This window comes from Schistocerca piceifrons, chromosome 6 (assembly GCF_021461385.2).
Source record: "Schistocerca piceifrons isolate TAMUIC-IGC-003096 chromosome 6, iqSchPice1.1, whole genome shotgun sequence".
In the NCBI taxonomy this organism is placed as follows: domain Eukaryota; kingdom Metazoa; phylum Arthropoda; class Insecta; order Orthoptera; family Acrididae; genus Schistocerca; species Schistocerca piceifrons.
The window spans coordinates 321,505,008-321,529,881 of record NC_060143.1 but is presented as its reverse complement, the minus strand read 5'-3'; the positions used below and the strand labels follow the sequence as shown (position 1 = coordinate 321,529,881).

The 24,874-nt window shown below is 42.4% G+C and overlaps 1 protein-coding gene across 1 annotated transcript in view; it reads right to left on the bottom strand.

The window, feature by feature from the left end:
- Window positions 1-24,874, bottom strand: part of LOC124802741 (sodium-coupled monocarboxylate transporter 1-like) — a 183,821-nt gene that overhangs the window by 140,231 nt on the left and 18,716 nt on the right. The window contains exon 2 of the mRNA XM_047263724.1: window positions 646-880. Coding sequence (XP_047119680.1) covers window positions 646-836 — 191 coding nt within the window. The 5' untranslated portion in view covers window positions 837-880. The remainder of the gene's footprint in view (window positions 1-645; window positions 881-24,874) is intronic.

Genomic DNA, 24,874 nt, shown 5'->3' with positions numbered 1-24,874 from the left:
ACCCATGCCCAAGGCAGGATTCGAACCTGCGACCGTAGCGGTCGCGCGTTGCAGACTGTAGCGCCTAGAACAGCTCGGCCACTCCGGCTGGCCTCTACCCTTCATTCGATCCCTGCGAAACCCTAAATTTCAGCAGGATAATGCACGACCGCATGTTGCAGGTTCTGTACGGGCCTTTCTGGATACAGAAAATGTTCGACTGCTGCCCTGGCCAGCACATTCTCCAGATCTCTCACCAATTGAAAACGTCTGGTCAATGGTGGCCGAGCAACTGGCTCATCACAATACGCCAGTCACTACTCTTGGTGAACTGTGGTATCGTGTTGAAGCTGCATGGGCAGCTGTACCTGTACACACCATCCAAACTCCGCTTGACTCAATGTCCAGGCGTATCCAAGCCGTTATTACGTCCAGAGGTGGTTGTTCTGGGTACTGATTTCTCAGGATCTATGCACCCAAACTGAGTGAAAATATAATCACATGTCAGTTCTAGTATAATATATTTGTCCAATGAATATCCGTTTATCATCTGCATTTCGTCTTGGTGTAGCAATTTTAATGGCCAATAGTGTAGATGATGATGACTCGACCCTCCAGTGTAGGCAATGGTCACATAGAAACTGCAGAAAGGAGCAGCGTACTCACCTGGAAATTAGAGACATCGATATGGGAATGGTGCTCATGGAGCGGCCCCCCATGAGGTATTCCTCGACATTGGCAGCTGGCGCGCAGAAGCCGTAGTAGACGCCGATGGCGGCGCTCACTCCCAGCATGCCAGCGAACACGGCGTAGTCCACCGCGCCCATCAGGGGCGCAGCTCCCGTGGATGAGTCCATAGTGGGCTCCAGTCGTGGCGGTGACCCCTACGTGTCAGGCAGTGCTGTGACAAAAAAGAACAAAAGCACAAATATAGAACTCTGTTTCAAAATGTTTCTTTAAACAGGAAATTCTATGAGTAGTGGTTCAATTTTCTTCTGGCAGAACTGCAAAGATGAATGATATGTATTTCCTGGAGAAACGTAGAGAAATTAGAAGGGAAGGAAGAACGAAGTGAAACTTCACAGACTGAGAGGTTACCCCATGTTATTCCAGTAATTACATACTCGAATCAGATTTGCGAAGAAGTGAGCAGTATGAGCCCACTTATCAGTATGACGTGGCATCCCTTCTGCCCTGGATGCAGGTACTGATTACGTTAAGAGTTTACAAAGCCCATGTATCCTCTTCAGTGACAAACTCGCCTACAACTACTATAACTGGTCCTCGGTATTCTGAATACTGTAGCTGGGAGGGAGTTGATGTCAGACAGATATTGTATTGAAGGCAGATATGGGAATCTTGCTGGCCTCAGTACCACGCCGACAGATCACACAGACAAGTGCGAAGTGTGAATGAGCGTTGTTCTATTGAAAAATGGCTCTATGACTTTTTCGCATGAGAGGTAACATATGAGCATGTGGGGTGCCCGTGACGGTCTGTTGTCTCGTAGTACCCTCAATGACTACCAGCCACGACTTATCCAAATTCGTACCGGATGGTTCACCACACCATAGCACAAGACGTAACACTGCTACGCCTCTCCAAACAGGTAGACGTGTAGTATCTCAATTTTATTTTGTACTTACATCGTAATAAAAACTCATATCACTACGTAAGACTGAACTGATTTTATCACCTACGATGAAATAGGGTAAGGTTTACATTACTCTTTGCGTTTTCTTTTGTCTCCCTCTTTTCGAAAGGGGAGGCGATACCAGTCCATGTCCATCAGCACTAAGAAACAGACGATTTTTGTGATGAAGTCCGCCGTTACTTGATATATGCCATTATATGTGGTGTAACTAGCATTAACTAGCGTGGAGTAATTGTTGTGAATAATTTCACGAAGAAAAATATAAAGAGTACGATCTTGGAGAAATAATACTATGCTCGAACTTGAGTAAACAAAATTACTTTTGTGTCTTCTGTATTTTACTAATCACAAGGGATTTTCGTGTACCCACAGTCCTGCACAAAGAGGACCAAAGTATGAATGACCTATTTTACGACATTCTCAGACCCATGAAGTAAGCAACACAGTTAATTACTAAAACATTTGTATTACGGTAAGTTAAAAGTATTAGTGAGCTTTGAACTGATAAACAATTGTAAACTCACGACTGATGGATGTTATGAAACTGGACTGAACTAATGAAGTAATTTTGTTATTTGAATTTTATGTGTGTAAATATTTGTCAAAATTAACTAATTCGGTTTGCAAATTTTGTTACATGGACTATACTGATACGGCCCGGGACAAGAGGAACAAACATCTACTTCAACGAGCTAAAAATAAAAAAATAACCTTGTATGGCTACAAAGTGTAAGTTGAAATTTTTTTATGCGTATCTTGAACTTTGTAGTAGTAAATTCTCTACTGAGACATAGCTGTTCAGGTTTCATTACAATAAAACTGAGAAATAGGAATACCTGTGATGTGTAGAAGTAATTTGGATTTTTTATTAAATTTAGATAAGTTTGATAGTGTTTTGTTCTTTATATGTCCCAGTGTTCGACATAACACTATGAAATTGTTTCCATAATTTGGTCAGCCATTGTTGTACATTATTAGCCTATGAGCCCCAGCTTAATTGGAGTCACCCTAAATAAGTTTGTGATACAGAGTAAAGTGATTATTTTCAATTATTTTGACATGAGTCATATACCAATTTTAACATGGAATACACAGTCGTATTGCGTGAAGGGTGGATGATGACTCGTCAGTTACCGAATCTGAAGCTTCGTGTGATAGTACAACTGTGCAGATTACCTACGGAAAAATGAACCAACTCTAGGCATTTTCAACAACATTTCAACATAATAAACCAGCATGGGCAAAGAACAAACCTGTATGAACGAAAAAAAAACGAATAACAGAAAAAGTCAATAGAATAGATTCAATTGCAGAAAAAGTCAACACAATAGATTCAATTGTGGAACACATGAACACAACAGAGTCAGAACTACAAAAGACTTACCTACTCATAGCTGAGCAAATCTGCTTAAATAGTGAGGAAGCTACAATTAAAGAAACCGATAAATAACTGTCTTTCTGAGCGAACAACATTTCCGACGAGATAGAAAAGCACGTTGGAAGTAAGCTTAAAGAGCAAGATTCCTCACTACGAAAATAAATGTCCAATTAGTCTGCACAAAAAAGTAAAGATAGGAACCCATATATTTTCTGCGATCAAAGCAAACTTGTTAAATGTTAAAAGCAAAGTCATTACATCACTCCAAAATGATCTACGAGACATGGGCTGTGCATTTCCGAGGTCACATAAAGGTGATTAAAAAACTTTAATGTCAGCCACACCGATCAAATGAACAATCTTGGTCGAGAAATGAAATTAGTGAATCACAAAATAACAGAATTAAAAAATAACTTGAAATTATTGAAAGTCGGTGAGTCTATTTTCGATTAATCTAGTGTAGGTGGCCACATCAACAGAGATAACAAGGCAATATGTGTGCTCCTAATGAAACAAAAGCAACGTCAGGAGGGAGGGGGGCGGTGCATATTTCATGGAGGAAAATAAGTTCAGACAATGGAAATTTATGCATTTTCACTGGGATAATGAGAGATCCATCATATTGTCTTCGTAAAATCATTCTGAGGTGTCATTTCTAATAGCTAGAATCACACACAGAAAATTAAGTTAATGGCCGGATACATGCAGGTAAACTCTGCGATATGGGCTACGAGATACTCACCTTATGATGACTTCAACAAAGCATTTTTTCGAAGTACTGGTCAAAAGAACATTAAGAAGCATTGCGTTAAGATGTGTTTAATTCTGTGTTCTTACGCCGAGAAATAGTTAAATAATACAATGTACTAGCGTGAAGAGATTGCAACGGCTAATGTATTAAAAACATTAAAGGGAAAACTCCCGTTCAACATCCAGGAAAAACTTGTGACTGTTTCTGATGATAAAGTGCACGAATTTTTATCCACAATCGATAACATCGATCTGCTAGTGGAAAACAGGCATAGCAACACGAACAATGGTTTTTCAATAACAACTGGGGACACATGAACAAACAGAATGGGCTATGGTTGCATGAGAATTCACGAGAGTTACAGGCTCCACTGATGCCTGAAAACACTCATGGAAAGTGCCATAATAATGATGAACTGATCTCACGTAGATCAAGTAATGGTAATGCCTAATTCTGACCAGACAAATGGGTGTTTGAGAGGTGCAGATCTTAATGTCCACATGTGCTAAAATGATGGCGTGGACATTAGGGATGAATTACAAGCTATCCTTGAAAGCCATCCAAACTTATAACCTACAGAGAAACGTTGAGTTATCACCGTTGAAACTGAAAGAATTGATACAGTGGCACTTATTTATAAAAGGGCTAAAATAACATTTATCTCTACAACCCTGTTCAGAATAATTTCTGAAATCAAGAAGATGCCAATATTATCTGTTAGCACATGTGGAATCCTAGGTGTTGTAGGCACACGGAGGCAAGATGTTAAGCTGCAGACCTATCTTGAAGTAAAACCAGTAGTGTGTCGCACCTTCTCTATTGTCCTGGTGACTGATTGCATCCTAGATGCCGATTATCTTGCAGGGAAGTACGCAATGATCGACATTTCTTTGGGAACATTAGTTTTACGATTAGGTGACCGTACCTTAGAGGTAAGGCAAAGGCCAATTCCGTCCACAGGTCTTCTTGTTAACACCTTAAACACTTGCAGTTTCAGTGGTGCAATGACAGCCATTGAGAATGAAGTATCTGAATCGAGTCCTGCTAGTGAACATTAGTGAGTCAATCTGCATGGAGTCCTGACTAAATACAGCGTCATTTTTAGGAAAGGCCTGAAGTCTAAGGTGTACGTTGCCAACCAGTCTGCTGTTATACTGCATCCTACGGGCAAAGAGATCCGCTGTTACGAAATAAATAAACCAAATGTTACGTTGGGGAATTATTACACCACGCAACGAATCCATTATAACTTCTCGCAGTGAACATTTATGGGTCTCTTCCTGGACAGAAGGTTGGCTACCACTATGTGGTAGCACTGCATGACGTGTTTAGCAAATAATTCTGGCTGTATTTAAGAAATGCGACGAGAGAATCTCTTATTAGACTATACAAGCTGATTATTTTTTGACAGTTGACAACCCTGAGGCACTACTCTCAGACAGAATCGTTGCTTCCTGTGACCTTTACCAGATCATCCACGGACACATTAGTGTCGATCTGACCATAATAAATGGAAGAGAGACTCATCAAAGAACGCCTCATAATGCCATTCAGTGCCCAAGTCAGTTTCCCTCTACAACTTTCAAACTCTCTGTTATCTATGATGTGACTTCTCTTTTAAACGACGCATTACGATGAGATCCCTAGTAGGCTTTCAATAATCTGTTCCGGATGGTTCTTGGTAACACTCTGTTGTCAACTCCGTCTGGATTGTCATCCGGCTATTCACATGAGCCAGCCGAACAGTGGCACGAGCTTCTCGTGGTGTAGTCTTTCCGGAAGGTCTCGCGCCTGCTCTGCTCGCTACACTGAGAGTATCTCGTCAGCACTAACTGTGCAGCTTCACTGATGTATAATGCTCCCGTGTTTCTTTCTTTCTTTCACTGGTGCCATGTCCCGCACTGACGCAGGATCGGTATTGTTAGGAACGGATTTGGTAAGGTTAGGATGAAGGGGTGGCTGGATGCGCTTCCTGCCGCCACCCCGTACCCCCCGGGACAGAATTAGTGAACCCCAGCTGTCTGCGTCTAGTGTAATTCATGGAATAGTGCGAACGTGTTCAGATGTCGGCGACTCGTGTAACTGAGGCGGAACATGGTGACCAGCACTGTATTCACCTAACGGGATGTGGAAAACCGCCTAAAAACCACATCCAGGCTGGCCGGCACACCGGCACACCGGCACTCGTCGTTAATCCGCCGAGCGGATTCGATCCGGGGCCGGCGCGCCTACCCGAGTCCAGGAAGCAGTGCGTTAGCGCTCTCGGCTATCCTGGCGGGTCGTATAATACTCCCGTCTCCCTCATACCAATGATTCTCCTTTGCTCTAAGTGCTTAAGATGGCGATAGGCTGCATCTGCACATCTATTACTGCCGTGTCATCATCTGACGAAATCTCTCTTTCTCACCCGCTTTCATGTTCATGTATATTTCAACGTTACTTGCGCGTCCTTCTTTTGTCGTTTAAGTAGCTTTGCGATCTTCCCATTTCTGTTTTGTTTCTGTTACTTTTTTGATCATAATCAGAGTGACTGAACGAGAAGCTATGCTTAATTATGTCTTACAGAGGGCCGAGCGGAGGCGCTTCTACGTGAAGTCAGGATAGCTGTATAATATTATTAGAGTTCAGTCTTTTATTCTCAGTGTTTACAAGTCGTCGTTCTCCGCACAAACTTCATTTGTTGATTATTCAGCTGCGTGTTGGATTCCAGCTGTCATCTGTTGAGTCAGCTCAGTGGTAGCACGCCCAGGAGATGTCAGCGACATTGGCACCGCGGCTGACTGTCGGCGAGCAAGCGCTGCCGTTGCCCAGCGCGAAGTGGTCTCGGATGGGCTGCTGAGGTCTGCTCACTCCGAATTCTACGACACTTGATGACCCATTCGCGATGTACGTGGTGTTGGTAGTCGCGTCTTCGGTTGATCTCCTCCCTACCCCTGGAAGGGTGTCAGCACCAGAAGGTGCCTGTGTGTTGAACAGGGAAGTGGACCCGAAGCTGTCTTGTTGCTAGCTTTTGCATTGACACGTACAGGCAGCACTCTGCGATGTTGTGTTGTCGGAAAACAATCACTTTCTTCATCGGTAGATGGCAGGCTGCAAGCAGCATGAAGTTCATCAGGTGAAGGCCATTATCTAGAGTACATCTTCGGCTAGTTCGTAGACTGTGCTGGAGCATCTAAGACCTAGACTCACTACAGCATTGCAATCACGGAATCGAGTGTGTTATTACTGTGAATGCCATCGATCCCAATGATCAACTCACTACGAGAGCTGCAGAGGTGGAGTATTTAAAGGGAGCTAACGTGAGGCTATCATGCGAGGAATGGTTCAAATGGCTCGGAGCACTATGGAACATCTGAGGTCATCAGCCCCCTAGAACTTAGAACTACTTAAACCTTACTAATCTAAGGACATCGAGCGGTTCTAGGCGCCACAGTCTGGAGCCGCGCGACCGATACGGTCGCAGGCTCGAATCCTGCCTCGGGCATGGATGTGTGTGATGTCCACAGCAGTTAAGTCCCATAGTGCTCAGAGCCATTTTTTGACATCACAAACATCCATGCCCGAGGCAAGATTCGAACCTGCGACCGTAGCAGTCGCGAGGTTCAGGACTGAAGCGCCTAAAACCGCTTGGCCACCGCGGCCGGCTATCATGCGAGGACTTGGGAACCAAGTCCACTGGCGACCGACCACACGATAGCCGGCCGCGGTGGCCGTGCGGTTCTAGGCGCTACAGTCCGGAACCGCGGGACTGCTACGGTCGGTCGCAGGTTCGAATCCTGCCTCGGGCATGGATGTGTGTGATGTCCTTAGTTAGTTAGGTTTGAGTAGTTCTAAGTTCTAGGGGACTGATGACCTAAGATGTTAAGTCCCATAGTGCTCAGAGCCAATTGAACCATCTGAACCACACGATAGCCGGACCTGCTGCCCGGGTAGTGACTACGCACCAGCAGCAAAGAAGAAGACCTCACTAGTGACACCAAGAGGACAGTTCAGAAAAGAGAAGGAAGAAAACACATAGGCAGCTGAGGAACAGCAGTGTAGGCCGCTTTACTTACGATGAAACATGGCAAGAAGCCTTAAGAAGTCACGAGCTGGGCGCCATGGCGCGAGAATCGATTCGTAATAACCGCATGTCTCCTCTTATTCTGCTATATTCACTTAACAGGCTATTAACTGGTGTCAGTCTCTTGCAACATCTCACGAGCCAACGAATATGCTTGTCTCGCTTCTTTGGTTTTCTGCCGCAGTCTCCTTTCTACTGAATTCGTATCCTCCTCGGCATACGGTGTCGTAATGTGACCCACTTGCGACAGACTGGCTCGCTTCCTGCCTTGACCTCTTTCTCTGGCATGACTTGTGTTTGCTTGAGGCAATTTGAATGAGATTTACCACCCCTTTACTAATCTGTGCCGTAGCAGCCTGAGAGTACGAGAGCAAGCTGATGCCTGGATCTCTGTCAGGATAGTCTCCTTAGCTGCAACGCACGTGTTGATTTTAATAAGGACGAACAGCACTGTGTGGAGACCTGCTAAAAACTTGGCCAGACACGTTATCGGAGTTTTAAATCTCGCGAAAGACGAATTTTGGGACGATCATCAGCCTTTTGACTTCGTATTCTGTTGCAACCTGTTCACCCCAGGGTATCATTTGCACTCAGCGTCCTCAGGTATTGGCGGGATATTGTCATATCTATGTCTACCCTCACAGTTGTAACCTCTACTGGTCCCTCTAGCACCTTGTCACGTAGCCTGCTACTTTCCTCGTTGATTCTACGGGGAACATCCTCATTGCTTATCTTGTCAGACCATCTAATATTAGAAATACTGCTATACGATCATATCTCAGCTGCATGGATATTATTTTTCATTTTCCCCTTAGTCCATGGCACATTACTCCTTGCTTCTTTCGTCATGTCTTCATGTCTTCTTTTGCTTTTAAGGCAGCAAAAATCCTCCACTTTGCCTACTTCGTGGTCTCCTGCAAAACCGGAGAGCTTCTGTTAAGTTTGGAAGGTGGGAGATGAAGTACTGGCGGAAGTAAAGCTGTGAGGTGTGGTCGTGAGGCGTGCTTGGTTAGCTCAGTCGGCAGAGCTTTTGCCCGCGAAAGGATAAGGCCCCGAGTTACTGTCTCATTCCGACACAAAGCTTTTGAGCCGTGCTGCAGCTCGCGTTGGTGCTGTTGTAGGTTTCGTCCCTCTGTTGGTGGCGAGACTGTATCGTTTAGTTGACATGGTTTCCGTTGTTTGCATTCTTCTTGTGTTGACTGGCGCCACTTGGTTCCGCAAGCGTTGCCTGTCCGCTAGTGGCAGCAGCGGCGTTATCGATATGTAGTAACTGTGGCCCTATCTTTGGGGTGAACAGTAAAATGTGACACAGGAAAATGTATTGCAACCGATGAGCATATATTAATGATTAGTCACTGCAATCCACCACAGTTCTTTCCTATCTAAGAATATCTGCCCGGAGCGATTTAAGGTAGGACAACTGCATAAAGGTAGATATGGGAAAGTTAATGTTAAACTCAGATTTGTAGTAAGAAACCTAAGGAATTGTTAGTCTTTAATTAATTCTGACAACTCTTTAAGCATATGTCTGTAAGACGGAAATGAAGAAATCTCACACACAATTCTATTAAGTTTACTTTTCCTCAAGATTATTTTATGCCAAAGTTAGGTTTTGTCCTAATAGGATTGCCTTGGTAGGATACCAAAAAAATGAAAATATATTACGAGGTTGAGTCGAATGAAAATCTTAAATTTGTAATAACAAATCGAAATTTCGCGCCCTTATCCTGTAAGTTGGTAAGAGTGCTACAAACAGCGCGCAGAATGGCCTGTAGGTGGCAGCACAGTGCAGATGCACACATACCGTCGCAGTATCAGTATAAAGACGGCCGCCCCACTTGCGACTTGCACCAGGGAAGAATAGTGTTTTGTTATTCCGTTTTTGCGTAGTGAAGGTGTGAAACCTATTGAAATTCATCGACGAATGAAGGTTCAGTACGGTGATGCATGTTTGTCACAGCAGCAAGTCTACGAATGGAGTAGGAAGGTCGCAAATGGTGTGGCTTCAGTGGAAGATGCTCCTCGTCCAGGTCAGGCACAACGAGTTGTGACTCCACAGAACATTGCAGCAGTTGAAGCCATAGTGAAGGAAAACCGCCTAGTGACAGTGAATGACATTGCAGCTCATGTTTACAGATTAGTCATGGGTCAGCACACCACATTGTGCATGATCTGCTCCAGTTTCACAAAGTGTCTGCAAGATGGGTGCCACGACAGCTGACTCCTGAAATGAGAGAACGACGTGTTGATGTTTGTGGAGAACTTCTTCGGCGCTTTGAACGAGAATGCCATAAGGCTTCCTTGCAAGAATCGTTACTGGGGACGAAACGTGGGTTCACTTCCACCAACCGGAAATGAAGAGAGCGAGCAAGTAATGGCGCCATTCCTCAGCACCAAAACCAAAGACGTTTCGGACAGAGCCATCAGCAGGGAAGGTTATGCTGACTCTCTTTTGGGACAAAAAAAGAACGTCATGTTGGAGCATTACATGCCTAGAGGGACCACTGTCACCAGTGCATCTTACACAGATCTACAAAAAATCATCTGCGGCCTGCAATCAAATCAAAGCGACGTGGATTGCCGTCAGCGTGCGTCCTTGTGCAACATGACAGTGCAAGGCCCCACACTGCCCGTACAACAGTTGCAACAATTACAGACTTGCATTTTGAGTGTCTTCCTCATCCACCATACTCACCAGACCTCGCCTCAAGTGATCTCCATGTTTGGACCACTCAAAAACGCAATGGGAGGAAAGAAGTTCCGTTCTGATGAAGAGGTGCGCTGCGCGGTGCGCGAGTGGATGCGCGGACTATCAAAAGAATTTTTTTCTGAAAGAATTTACGCACTTTGTAAGCGATGGGGGACTTACATTGAGCGTGGGGGAGATTATGTTGAAAAGCAATACAGCTTTGTACCACTCCTGCACAATAAATAATATTTTAAAAAATATTTAAGGTTTTCATTTGATTCACTCTCGTACTAATGTCTGTGACTCGTAAGTTAAGAATTATTTTGAACTTAGTTACTAGTTTTATAATTTTATATTTCCAATTTGATTTCATCGATGTACACGGTTTATTTTTAGTTACTGGCACACTACATCAATGCAGGAGGGGTATTTCTTATAGTTCAAAAAAAGATTAACAGTTTATTAAGCTTGATGTTTGGCTATTTATGTAAAACCATTAAATAATTTTTTGCAAAAAAAGTGTGCTATTTTCTATGTTGCTGCTTTCATTCTCGGGTTGACAAACAAACTGCTACTTTCGATAATTCTTACCCTTGTTGGAATAAATTTGTAGGTAATTAACGTTAATGAAATTCAAGTAACGTATTTCATTATAAAAAGAAACGTTGCGTCTTGTGACTGCTTCTAAATCAAACACAAGTATGGAACTGCAGTTGTTGTTGTTGTGGTCTTCAGTCCTGAGACTGGTTTGATGTTGCTCTCCACGCTACTCTATACTGTGCAAGCTTCTTCATCTCCCAGTACCTACTGCAACCTACATCCTTCTGAATCTGCTTAGTGTATTCATCTCTTGGTCTCCCTCTACGATTTTTACCCTCCACGCTGCCCTCCAATGCTAAATTGGTGATCCCTTGATGCCTCAGAACATGTCCTAGCAACCGATCCCTTCTTCTAGTCAGTTGTGCCACAAACTTCTCTTCTCCCCAGTCCTATTCAATACCTCCTCATTACTTATGTGATCTACCCATCTAATCTTCAACATTCTTCTGTAGCAGCACATTTCGAAAGCTTCTATTCTCTTCTTGTCCAAACTATTTATCGTCCACGTTTCACTTCCGTACATGTCTACACTCCATACAAATACTTTCAGAAATGACTTCCTGACACTTAAATCTATACTCGATTTTAACAAATTTCTCTTCTTCAGAAACGCTTTCCTTGCCATTGCCAGTCCGCATTTTATATCCTCTCTACTTCGACCATCATCAGTTAATTTGCTCCCCAAATAGCAAAACTCCTTTACTACTTTAAGTCATTTCCTAATCTAATTCCTTCAGCATCACCCGACGTAATTCGACTACATTCCATTATCCTCGTTTTGCTTTTGTTGATGGGAACTACAGTATAAGATGTGAAATAATATTTGTGCAGCACCATCAAAATGCTCAAATATGTGTGAATTCCTAAGGGACCAAACTGCTAAGGTCATCGGTCGCTAGACTTACACGCTACTTAAATTAACTCTGGCTAAGAACAACACACACAGCCATGCCTGAGGGAGGACTCGAGCCTCCAGCGGGAGGTGCCGCGCAATCCGCAACATGGCGCCTCGAACCGCGCGTACACACCGCGCGCAGCCCCATCAAACTCAGTCTCTCGTAGCTATCTTTCATAGACATACGTCTCTGTACGGGAAGTAGGATATTGTATACATAAATCAGGGGCAGTATGAGCATGTAGTTTCCGTTCAAATGGCTCTGAGCACTATGGGACTTAACTTGTGAGGTCATCAGTCCCCTAGAACTTAGAACTACTCAAATCTCGCTAACCTAAGGACATCACACACATCTATGCCAGAGGCAGGATTCGAACCTGCGACCGTAGCGGTCTCGTGGTTCTAGACTGAAGCGCCTAGAACCGCTCGACCAATTTCGGCCGGCGTAGTTTCCGTGGCGGACAGTCCGATATCAGGAAAAATCACTGAATTGACGCGGCTTAGCAGCCGAGTACTTTACACTGAGGTAGCAAAAGTCATAGGATAGCGACACGCACGTATACAGATGGATTGTACCGCGGACACAAGGTATAAAAGGAAAGTGCATTGGCGGAAATGTCATTTGTACTCTGATGATTCATGTGAAATGGTTTCAGATGTGATTACGGCAGGACGACTGGAAGTAACAGATTTTGAACGCGGAATGGTAGTTGGGGCTACACGCATGGGACATTCCATTTCGGAAATCGTTAGAGAAATCAATATTCCCAGAGTCACAGTGTAGAGTGTGACGATAATATACAATTTCAGGCATTATTTTTCACCACGGATTACCCAGTGGCCGACGGCCTTCGCTTTAAGACCGAGGGCAGCTGGGTTTGCGTTAAATTGACAGTGCTAACAGAGAATCAACATAACCGCAGTAGTCAATGTGGGACGAAGAGTGCGGCAAAATTTGGCGTTATTGGACTATGACAGCAGACGACCGACGCGTGTGCCTTTGCTAATCGCGCGACATCGCCTGCAGCCCCTCTCCTGGGCCGACCTTGGTGGCCGAGAGGTTCTAGGCGCTTCAGTCTGGAACCGCGCGACCGCTACGGTCGCAGGTTAGAATCCTGCCTCGGGCGTGGATGTGTATGATGTCCTCACGTTAGTTAGGTTTAAATAGTTCTAAGTACTAGGGGACTGATGATCTCAGGTGTTAAGTCCCATAGTGCTCAGAGCCATTTGAACCATTTGAACCCTCTCCTGGGCTCGTGACAGTATCGATTAGACTGTTAGAGCCTACACACTGGAAAACCTACACCACAAAATCCTACATCGGCAGCACTTCCTTAATTATGGACTGTTATTGAGGCACAATGCCTGAATATTTCTGCAAGGCACTTCCAACAATTTGTTGAGTCCATGTTACGCCTTGTTGCTGCACTACGTCGGGCAAACGCAGCTCTCCCATGACTTTTCTCACCTCAGAGTGAATCATGCTTAGTGCCACCTTGGCCCAGAGGAGCCTAACATTCACGATATCCGTCAGTTCGATTCAAAATGCATCACATCTTAAGCGGAACTGTTCGTGTCTGAGGCAGATTCCGCACGCCCGTTCTTGTGCAGCTACTGGTGCGACCTTGTGGCAATTCAGTAGGCTAACGTGGCGTCTATTGGATAATGGAGACCTAATGAGGCACCACGATGTCGAGGCAGGAGCGCCACTTAAGGACACGTACGTGCTATCGGCACGCCATCCGCCATTCAACGAGTTCTCCAAATGGCAGTAGCTAGTGGCCAGAACTTTATTTCTAACTAGCATACCCGGCGAACTTCGTTCCACCTCTGAAAATCCTTATATGTTATAGCTGACCCAGCAAACGTTGTTCTGCCATATAAATTATCTCTAGTCTATAAGAATAATGTATACGAGTAACACAATGTATATATGTAACGCAAGAGCCGGCCGCGGTGGTCTCGCGGTTCTAGGCGCTCAGTCCGGAACCGTGCGACTGCTACGGTCGCAGGTTCGAATCCTGCCTCGGGCATGGATGTGTGTGATGTCTTTAGGCTAGTTAGGTTTAAGTAGTTCTAACTTCTGGGGGACTGATGACCTAAGATGTTAAGTCCCATAGTCCTCAGAACCATTTTTTTTTTTTGTAACACAAGAGCCGTTGTTGGCGGGAGCTCATGACACAAACAATAATAATGGCTGAAAACTGTGTAGGGTGTGAGAAAAGGATTAGGGGGAAGTCTGGCAGTATCGGCCACTATTAGTTCTAGCGTTTCTACGGTAGATCGCGCGGATTTAACAACTGCAGCCGATACACGGCTCGTCAATGAGCATACAAACATAGCGGCTATTTCGTGTTCGCCAGCACTATGAATAAGGCCAAATTCACACACATCGATTTGTATCGTACGTAAAATATTGTACGATTAAATTCTTTTAGAGGAACAAAGGAGAGCATAGGAACTTCTTTGGTCCACTAAAGGAATTTGATCGTACGATATATTTCCGCACGATAAAAATCGTTGCGTGTTCACTAGGCCTAAATGTCGGTTTGGCGAATTTCGCATGCTACCTACTTAAACTTCTCGGTCTAGTTAGTCGATTCAAAGAGGGATATTCGAGTCGTTGCTTCTGGCACGTTTTCTTCAATTACTTATATATCGAATAGACAACTGACGGGGATAACTGATCAAGTGATAATTGATCAGTTATCGATTGGGATTGAAACTTATTAAATTACTAAAAACGATATTAAAAAATAGGGGTTGGTGGTAGAAGGGTGAAAATTTAGAATTTCGTGTATTTTGTAATGCCACATCATAAATAAAAATAAAAATAAAAAGTTCTGTCCAAAACAAAAAAGAAAAAAATTTTTGGGATGGACCACCCTTATTACTTAGGGATAGGAAAAATAGATTACTACCGATTCTCAGACGTGCCGAATATACATGTAAAATTTCATCAGAATCTATCGAGCCGTTGATCAAGTGATGATTGATTAGTTATCGACCGCGGTTGAAAATTATTAGGTTGCTAAAATAGCTATTAAAAATAGGGGTTAGTAGTAGAAGGGTGAAAATTTAGGGTTGTGTGTATTTTGTAATGCCACATCATAAAAAGTAAAAATAAGAAGTTCTGTCCAAAAAATAAGAAAAAAATATTTGGGGTGGACCACCCTTATCACTTAGGGGTACGAAAAATAGATTACGACCGATTATCAGACGTACCGAATATAGATGTAAAATTTCATCAGAATCGATCGACCCGTTGATCAAGTGATAATTGATCAGTTATCGACCAGGGTTGAAAATTATTAAATTACTAAAATCGCTATTAAAAATATGGGATGGTGGTAGAAGGGTGAAAATTTTGGGTTACTTGTATTTTTTAATGCCACATCATAAAAAAGTTCTGTCCAAAAAATAAGAAAAAATTTTGAGGTGGACCACCCTTATCACTTAGGGGTATGAAAAATAGATTGCGATCGATTATCAGACGTACCGAATATAGATGTAAAATTTAATCAGAATCGATCGAGCCGTTGATCAAGTGATAATTGATCAGTTATCGACCAGGGTTGAAAATTATTAAATTACTAAAATCGCTATTAAAAATATGGGATGGTGGTAGAAGGGTGAAAATTTAGGGTTGCGTGTATTTTTTAATGCCACATCATAAAAAAAGTTCTGTCAAAAAATAAGAAAAAATTTTGCGGTGGACCACCCTTATCACTTAGGGGTATGAAAAATGGATTACAACCGATTCTCAGTCGTACCGAATATACATGTAAAACTTCATCACAATCGATCGAGCCGTTTCGGAGGAGTATGGCAACTAACACTGTAACACGAGAATTTTGTATATAAGGGTGTATGCGCTCACACCCTTGCTGCCCCCCCCCCTTCCCTTTCCGTGTCCCACAACCTGTCTTTTGAGACAAAAAGAAAGCCACATGTAACTGAAACTTAAGATTCCGGTACAATATGTACGTTTTAACTGAAATGCACCGATATAACTATAATTAGGCACATTTATTATACAGCATGTTTCAAAAAGAACTACCTGATCTTAAAACTCGGTAATTATTGATACAAACATACTACAAACATGGAATGAAATGCATAATACCCAAAAATCTTAAACTTTTAGCAGTGTTGTTACAAATGCTCTGTGTGTCCACTAACTGCTGCAGGAACAACATCTGCACGACAGCTAAATTTGTTACAAACTTTAGACAAGGTATCTGCTTTTACAGAAGCTATAGCGGCTGCTATCCTGTTCTTCATTTCTTCTATGGTTCGAGGTAAAGGGGAAATGAAAACACTTTCCTTCACATATACCCACAAGAAACAATCGCATGGGAACGTGTCTGGCTATCTTAGAGACCAAGAACGCAAGGCAGAACCTAGGAGTCCCGTGGGCCCTATGCAGTGTTGAGGCAGGGTGTCATTGAGAAACTGACATATGTTCTGCCAGCGTGGTGGAGCTCCATCCTTCTGTAAAATGAAGTCATAGGAGTGGTCATGAAGTTATGGAAAAAGCCAATTCTGCAGCATTTGAAGATAGCTCATTCCAATCACTATGTTTTCCTGAAAAAAGAAGAGACTGTACACTTTTTCACGACAAATGGAACAAAATACGTTCACTTTAAGTGAGTCTCTTTCGTGCTCAATAACGTCATGAGGATTGTGGAGTCCCCATATTTGCACGCTACCGCTAACATGAAATGTTGTTTCATCCCTGAAAATTACCAGTGATAAAAATGTAGAAAGATGTTCGTGCTGCTGGTAGTGGTCTTGTAGAAAATTTGTAATAGCATTGCTAAAACATTATGTTTTTGAGTATATTGCAATATATTCCATGTTTATAGTATGTTTTTATCAATAAACATGGAGTTTTGAAAACAGGTCATGCTTTTGGAAACGCCTTCCTCAGCGAGGTACCTTGTATTCTACCTCCATCAAGAGGTAGATTTATTTAAATTACCAAATACGATGTTTCTAGGCCATCGCTGGCACTGCCGGCCACTGTGGCCGAGCGGTTCTAGGCGCTTCAATCCGGAACCGCGTTTCTGTTATGGTCGTAGGTTCGAATCCTGCCTCGGGCATGGATGTGTGTGATGTCCTTAGGTTAGTTAGGTTGAAGTAGTTCTAAGTCTAGGGGACTGATGACCTCAGATGTTGTCCTGTAGTTCTTAGAGCCATTTGAACCACTGGCACTTTCTAGCAGCGGATTTTTTTTTCAGAAAAGTTTCCGTAATTAGTGATTACAGTGGTTGATAAAAATCTCTGTTGAAGTATGTATGATGCCAGCGATGCCTGTAATGACAACTTCTGTATAAGGGACACGTCGCTGACAACTACTGAATAGAAGGAAGTAGAAGACCGTACACTCCATCTAAAACGTTTATTAACTAAGCTGTATCAACATAACAGAAGCGATATTACATGACTTAAATACAAAGAGAAAATATTCAGGACAACGATGTACAGTGCCGCTGATATTCCACGTCCTCCGCACTGTGGTCGACTTCCAGTGGGGCGACCAGATGGACTGGGCTGGTAACATGCCTTCCAGTTGGGGTAACGAGGATGACAGAGATAGTGCGGCTGTACCTGCTCGTACTTCTTTTCCTCTCGCCCTCTTCCACATGTGAGGGAAGAACGTCCCCTTTTAGAAGTACAATATCTCCAATCCAGACCTTCAGTGCTTTGCCAGTGTTCTTGACTTGACAGAAAGTCCGAAAGATCAATAAGCATTCTTTGCTCCAGCACCTCCAAAAGTCTTCGGATATCTTCTGCTGAAGCCTAAATTGCCTTACCAACTCTGTTGCTTTTGGTGGCTCAGCGACCGTGAGTAAGGTGGTCAGCCTTCCTCCAACGAGTGTGCTGGGGTGAGCACTTTGTCGTCAGTTTGTGTGACAGGTCTTGAATTAAGGGCGGCGTCTGTGTGCTCGAGTATTGTTTGTAGACATTCCTCATCCATGCTGCTGCGCCCTAGCGCTTTGTGGAGGCATCGTTTTGTCGAGTCAATCATCCGTTTGCGACAGCTTCCCCAGCAAGACGCTCGTGGTGGTATAAATTTCCATGTGATAATCTGTTGTGCGACGAACTGGCGTGTCTTGTCAGTAGAGATAGCGCACCATACTTCTGTTACCAACCCGTCACCTGCAATGAAAGTTTTGGAGTTATCACTGTAAATAATGTGTGGAACGCGACGCCCTTTGAAGGGCTAGCAGGAATCGGTCGGTTTTTGAGTTGGCGATTAGTTCCAAGTGGACAGCTTTAGTTACAGCAAAGGTAATTAAATTAATTGTAACACTAATTTGTAGCGAAGCCTGATGTTTTCCCGCTATGTGTTCCCCAGTCTGTCTCTAATGACCAAGTGATGAGGCAACTCAAGTAAAATGGATGCGGATTCCTCTGCAGGAGTCAATTCCACGTGGTCGTTTTCAATAGATTCCAAAATTAAATGGTCGTAAACGCATCTTTGGTGATCATTCTGCATAGTTTTATCTGTAAGGCATCTAAACGCCTCTCGGCTCTGTGAAAGTTGTTGGGTAGAACGATAGCGGATTCTCGAAGGAGGCGAGCTACTCGTCGCTGGTTTGCAAGCATGTACGTTGCAAGAAATTCTTTCAACACCGCTGACCCTTTCCCATCCATTGATCGTTCGTGATCGGTGCTGGTTCCGATCTATTCGATGTGCCAAGAGCCACGTATAGCGTCATTATTCGGCTTCTCAACAGCTAGATTAATGAGCGTATTTCAAATGGTTCAAATGACTCTGAGCGCTATGGGACTTAACAGCTGAGGTCATCAGTCCCCTAGAACTTAGAACTACTTAAACCTAACTAACCTAAGGACATTACACACATCCATGCCCGAGGCAAGATTCGAACATGCTACCGTAGCGGTCGCGCGGTTCCATATTGAAGCGCCTAGAACCTCTCGGCCACACCGACCAGCCAATGAACGTAGTGGTTGAGTGTTTAGCTAAAACGCATCCACTGACAATACATCCGAGATTAGAGGGAAAGGATGGCAGAGACAGAGAAATTCGAATCAGCGGTGCGCTGTCGACTGTTTTCCAGTAGTGATCCGCTACATTAGATGGTTTACAGGAATATCATCTTCTCTGCAGAGGGGTGCGTCCACTGTGTGTTTGGTATTTTGATATATCTACACATTCTCGCGCACCGTCGCATTTTTCGTGAAGCTATGCAATTTCTAGAAAGGATTGAGCCTAGAATGAAAGTTTTTGTATGCGCTACTTCGCTTGAAACGCACAAATCGACGAGGCGTGGGCGCCATAGAAGATTCGAATGCATATTCTGCCAAAGGCCAAGTATCGGTAACTTGCAGGTTTAGATTATCGAACGCATTTTGGCAAATGAATGCGGATTAACTGCCTGCATCCCAAATACAGCGTCTGAGTCGGTTCTGCCGGTCGTTGTGGCCGAGCGATTATAGGCCCTTAAGTCCGGAACCGAGCTGCTGCTACGGTCGCAGGTTCGAATCCTGCCTCGGGCATGGGTGTGTGTGATGTCCTTAGGTTAGTTAGGTTTAAGTAGTTCTAAGTCTAGGGGACTGATGACAAGTCGAATAGTGCTTAGAGCCATTGTTTTGGGTCGGCTCTCGCCTGTGGGCAACAATACACGTGTCGTCTGAAGGTGCGTGTAACTTGAGCGTCCCGTGACGGCATTGACCGCTGACCTATTAACGACGACGCTGAGAAAATGAGATGGTTTGTGGTATTCAGAACAACTATGTACAGTGTCACTGATCTTCCACAGGGTAGACGAATGGAAAGGAGACAGTCTGTTGAGCATGACGCGGATGTTGGTAATATATATGTATATATATATTAGGCAAAACAATATGACCACCTCCTTAACGGCTTGTTTGTTCCAATACATCACTGATTCTACGATTCTGCGTGGCAGTGACCCGACAGGTTGTTGGTATGTTTGTGGAGATATGTGGCATTAGACTTCTTCGGAGAGGTCACGTAATTCGCGTAAATAACGGGCCACTGTTTTGCCTTCCACAGGATTTACATCAGGCGCATTTGGTCGCCGAGACATCAACGTGAGTTCACTGTAATGCTCCTCAAACCACTACAGCTTGGTTCTGGCTCCGAGACACGGGCAATTATATTGCTGAAAGATGGCATTGCCGTCGGGCAAGACATCAATCATGAAGGCATGCAGGTAGTTCGCAGCTATCAGTGTGTCTTCTATTACTGCCTCAGATCCCATGCAGTCGCAGAGAATGTCTCCCATAGCATAACAGTGCTCACACCAGCCTTTGTCCGTGGCGCACTGAACTTATCGAGCACATAGTGGTGGTCTGCTGCGGTGCTCCACGTTCAAAAACGTACGATGAACGGTATGCTCCGAAACCGCTGTGCGTGCACCAGCATCTGTTGAAAAAGTGTTGCCGGTGCAGGATTTTGTGCACGAACTGACCTTTTGATTATGTCTCATAAATTTTTGATGGGATTCATGTCGGGCGATCTGGGTGCCAAATGATTCGCTCGAATTGTCGAGAATGTTCATCCAACCAATCGCGAACAATTGCGGCCCGGTGTCACGACATCGTTGTTTGGGATCATGAAGTCCATGAATGACTTCAAATGGTCTCCAACTAGCCGAACATAACAATTTTCAGTCAATGAACAGTTCAGTTGGACCATAGGTCCAAATCCACTCCATGTAAAAACAGCCCCACCATTATGCAACGACTACCACCTTGCACAGTGCCTTGTTGACAACTTGCAACACTCGAATCCTATCCTAGCTGTTACCGGGTGAAATCGTTAGTCATCTCACCAGGCCACGGTTTTCCCGTCTTCTAGGGTCCAGTCGATATAGTCTAGAGCCCAGGAGAGGCGCTGTAGGCGATGCCGTTCTGTTAGCAAAGGTATTCAAGTCGATCGTTTGCTGCCATAGCCAATTAACGCCGAATTTCTTACGACTCTTGTTGATTGCTGCGGTTATTTCACGCAGTGTTGGTTGTCTGTTGAGTCAGTCCATGTCAAATCAACACACCTATTTTACCTCACCCTCTTAGATTTTGCTGAAAGTTGGTATACTTATAGTGGACACTGAGACTAAGAAAAATACCAAATTTCAATTTTTTATCTCAAACCATTCCTGAAATATGGCTATGTAAACTTTTCAAAAGCCAGCCAAAACTGTGTGAACGGACTTTTCTTTAAATTGTCCTAGGAGCTGCCCTAATTGAGCTAGAGAACTGGGAAAGGTGTCAATTTGCAGCATTTTGCATGCTCTTTCCAGTGATATACAACAAAACATAGCTTCTAATTAATAACCTTTTTCAAAATACTGATTAATATTTTGATTTAATTTTTTTACAAAAAGTCCATAATTGAAAATTTTCAAAATATTTCCATAAATGCTTCATACTATTGTAAATCACATGGCAAAATATAAATGTGGGATGATAATGGGTTCATTGTTTAAAAAAATCATTCCGGACTCTTGTTTTTCACTAACGGCCCTAGTTTGACCAAATTGACCTTTAACAAACAGGAATTTCTTTAAAATATACTGAAAGGTAAGTAAAAAAAGTGTTAGAAAACCAAAACTAATCAGCATATTTTATAATTAAGTTGATTGCTTATTTTAATTTCATACAACTTCACTAACAGTATATTAACCGATATAACAAAAACAAGAAATTGAGCCTTTAACTACAAACTGAAATAAAGTATGAATAAGTACAAGTATTTACATAATAGTTCTGGTCCATGATGTTTGAAATGGAAGTATTAAACAAATTAAATACGTAATGCTTGTTTTTGAGTAACAGGTATATGTACATAGCTAAATTTAACACGATAGGTACTAACAATATTTTGAAACAACTTTCTATAAAAAATACATTAACACTAACCTGAGACAAAAATTAAGTTTTGAGTTGAAAGCAGTTTCCCAATAAATTGTGTTGGAACTTCACATATTACATTTTAATAAAGCTGACTGGGTTTGGTTTACATCACTGTCATTAAGAATGTATGTTCTCCCTGTCGGAGTAAATGGATTCACTTTTGTGAGAACATCCACAACTGACACCCACAGGACATCTGCATGTGCAGGATAAGAGAATTACTTAGCTGGTCCACATGGATGAAGAAAAGTTATTTTCACTTCATCAAGTTCTTCGTTTTTTTCTAAAATGTATCCAAGCCACCAGTTTCTGCCTCATACAGTGGTGACATAGCCTGATACATCTTGTAACTTCAGTTTGTCTGGTGATGTAGTTACTTCCCTCTCCCAACTCTGCATATCACCTGAGAAGTATTTTACTATTAATTTTGATGTAGTGTTGGGAATGAAAGCGTGAAATTGCTGTGTTCCTTTGATTGTCAATGCCTCTTCAAGTCGGCTTTTCAAGAATATTTCTGAAGCAGCGTAGTCTTCTTGAGAGGAATATGGAAAATCAACATTTGTGATTTTTTCCACTGCCCACTCAAATAGATCTCATGCAGTTTGGATCTGATTTTGGTATGGCCTTTGCAAACTTGCACGAGATGCCAGTCTCTTTACTGAACCCCCTACTCCATCACAAGGCCCTTTCCCATGTACTGTGGCTGAAAAGTGCCACTTTGCTTTTATGTTGAAGACTTCTTCGTGAAGGCAAAGGTTCAGGAAGTTTTTCTTATTTTTATACTGAGCGGCAGAACCGTCAGAATAATAGTATTTCTTTAATGGAATCTTTTGAAATGTATTTGTTAGATATAAAATTAGCTTCTTTTGAAAGGTGTAAACCGCAGTTGTATTGTGCTCCAGGCAATCAGAAACAATGACAAAGCTCATATGCTCAATTTTCTCTTCCTGTTTGTAATATATAACAAAAAGATGAATGGTAATCTGTTGTCTTGTCCAGTGGAAACTCTGAGCTTCATCCTGCAGAACTATACTATAATTTTCTGAAAAATCACAGATGACAACAAATTCAGATTCCATAAGATTTTCTCTTGTGGAGTTAAGGAATGTTCGTTGTTGCTTGGCAATGAAGTCATGCCTAATCAAAGTTGACATCTTACTACAAAATAAATCTATGAATTATTCAGAAGTTTTCTGAACAATTTCCAGATTACATCGGTCAACTGACATCCACTGTCGGAACTGAACTTCTTCAATTAAGTTTTCATGAAAAGAGTCTTTTAAAATTTTACGTGTGACAGTTTCTCCTGGTCAGTATTCACAGTTTCCCATGTTGCAATCAACTGATGATGGGTTGCAAAGCATTTTTGCAATGCACTGCTTATAATTGTTTAAGGTGCTGTTTGTTACTGTATTTAGTTTGGCATTCTCTATCATTAATGTTATGTTTCGGTGAGTTGTGCACACACAGACAGTGTGTGTGCGCCACTCTGGTCAGCTAATACACTATGTTTTGGTCTCAACTCAGCAAATTTAGAGAATCCTATTTTTGTGTCAGGAAACTTGTCTTTAAAATGTTTGTAAGCTTCTTTAAGATTACACAAAATAAGTCTTTTTGATATTTTTGTTTAATTTCCACTTGTTTCTGTAACTGTCACACAATCTTTAATACCTGGCATTGCCCTGCTAACTTCATCATTTTCATAAAATGAATGTACAGTTTTGACAGTTTCTGTTGGTAAACACTTCCCTGGTTTTGGGTTTGGACCTTCCATGAATCCTCTCTCTTTCAAAATTTTTTTGGACTGCTGAACAATGTAATTAGGAGCATTAAATTCCCTCATTATTTCCCTGACACTCTACTTTTCAGGTAAACTTGTAAGAATCATTGTTTTTTTTGCTCTACTTATAGAATGTTTAAAGTTTCTTTTAAGATTTTCAAGAACAGGTTCATCATTATCAGTATCTGACGAAGAAGTTTCAGGAGCAACAAGAAGTTTACATGTCATTGATGAGATTTTCTTCACTTTTGATTTGGTGTAATGCCTAGATGTTAGTTTTCTCTTGTGAATTGGGGACTCACCTAGTTCTTGAAGTGTTGTGTTAAATGTTTTAACAGGTACTGAAGTTGGACTGGAGTCATTGTCTTGGTCTCGGATGATTATCTCTGATCCAGAAGATTCTTCTTCAACACTTTCATAACTGATGGGCTCTGGTGTTTTTCTCAATTTGGTTACATCTTTCCTACATTTATCGCAAATCTTGGCACCACTTGGTATTTGAGGGAATTATTTGGGCATCCATGTTGTGACATTTCTCAATTTTTTCTGTCTCTAATAAAATGATTTGACTTCTTCAATGGATTACAATACTGCACTCTTACACCACTGCACTTTTTACTTGGTTCCATATTTATACAAAAACCACTTATAAACTGTCCTTCAATGTGTAGATTTACTTGAAAATGAACTATTAAATATAATAGATACAGACTGGTCAACACAGAGGTAACAACTGATTTGCACTAAAATCGCAGTGCACAATAATGTTGTAGGCACACAAAGCCTTAGAAGGTAACAATGCAGACTACATCATCTCAACAATGGCTCCAGTCTCTGAATTATTGTACAGCCATCAAGGCCTATGTATACGGTCCTCTACTGACGTACTCCCTTAAAGGTCAGTTTGGTCAAAATAGGGCCATTAGTGAAAAAACAAGAGTCCGGAATTTTTTTTTAACAATGAACCCATCATCATCCCATATTTATATTTTGCCATGTGATTTACAACAGTATGAAGTAGTTATGGAAATATTTTGAAAATTTTCAATTATGTACTTTTTGTAAAAAAATTAAATCAAAATATTAATTACCATTTTGAAAAAGGTTATTAATTAGAAGCTATGTTTTTTGTCTATCACTGGAAAGAGCATGAAAAATGCTGCAAAATGACTC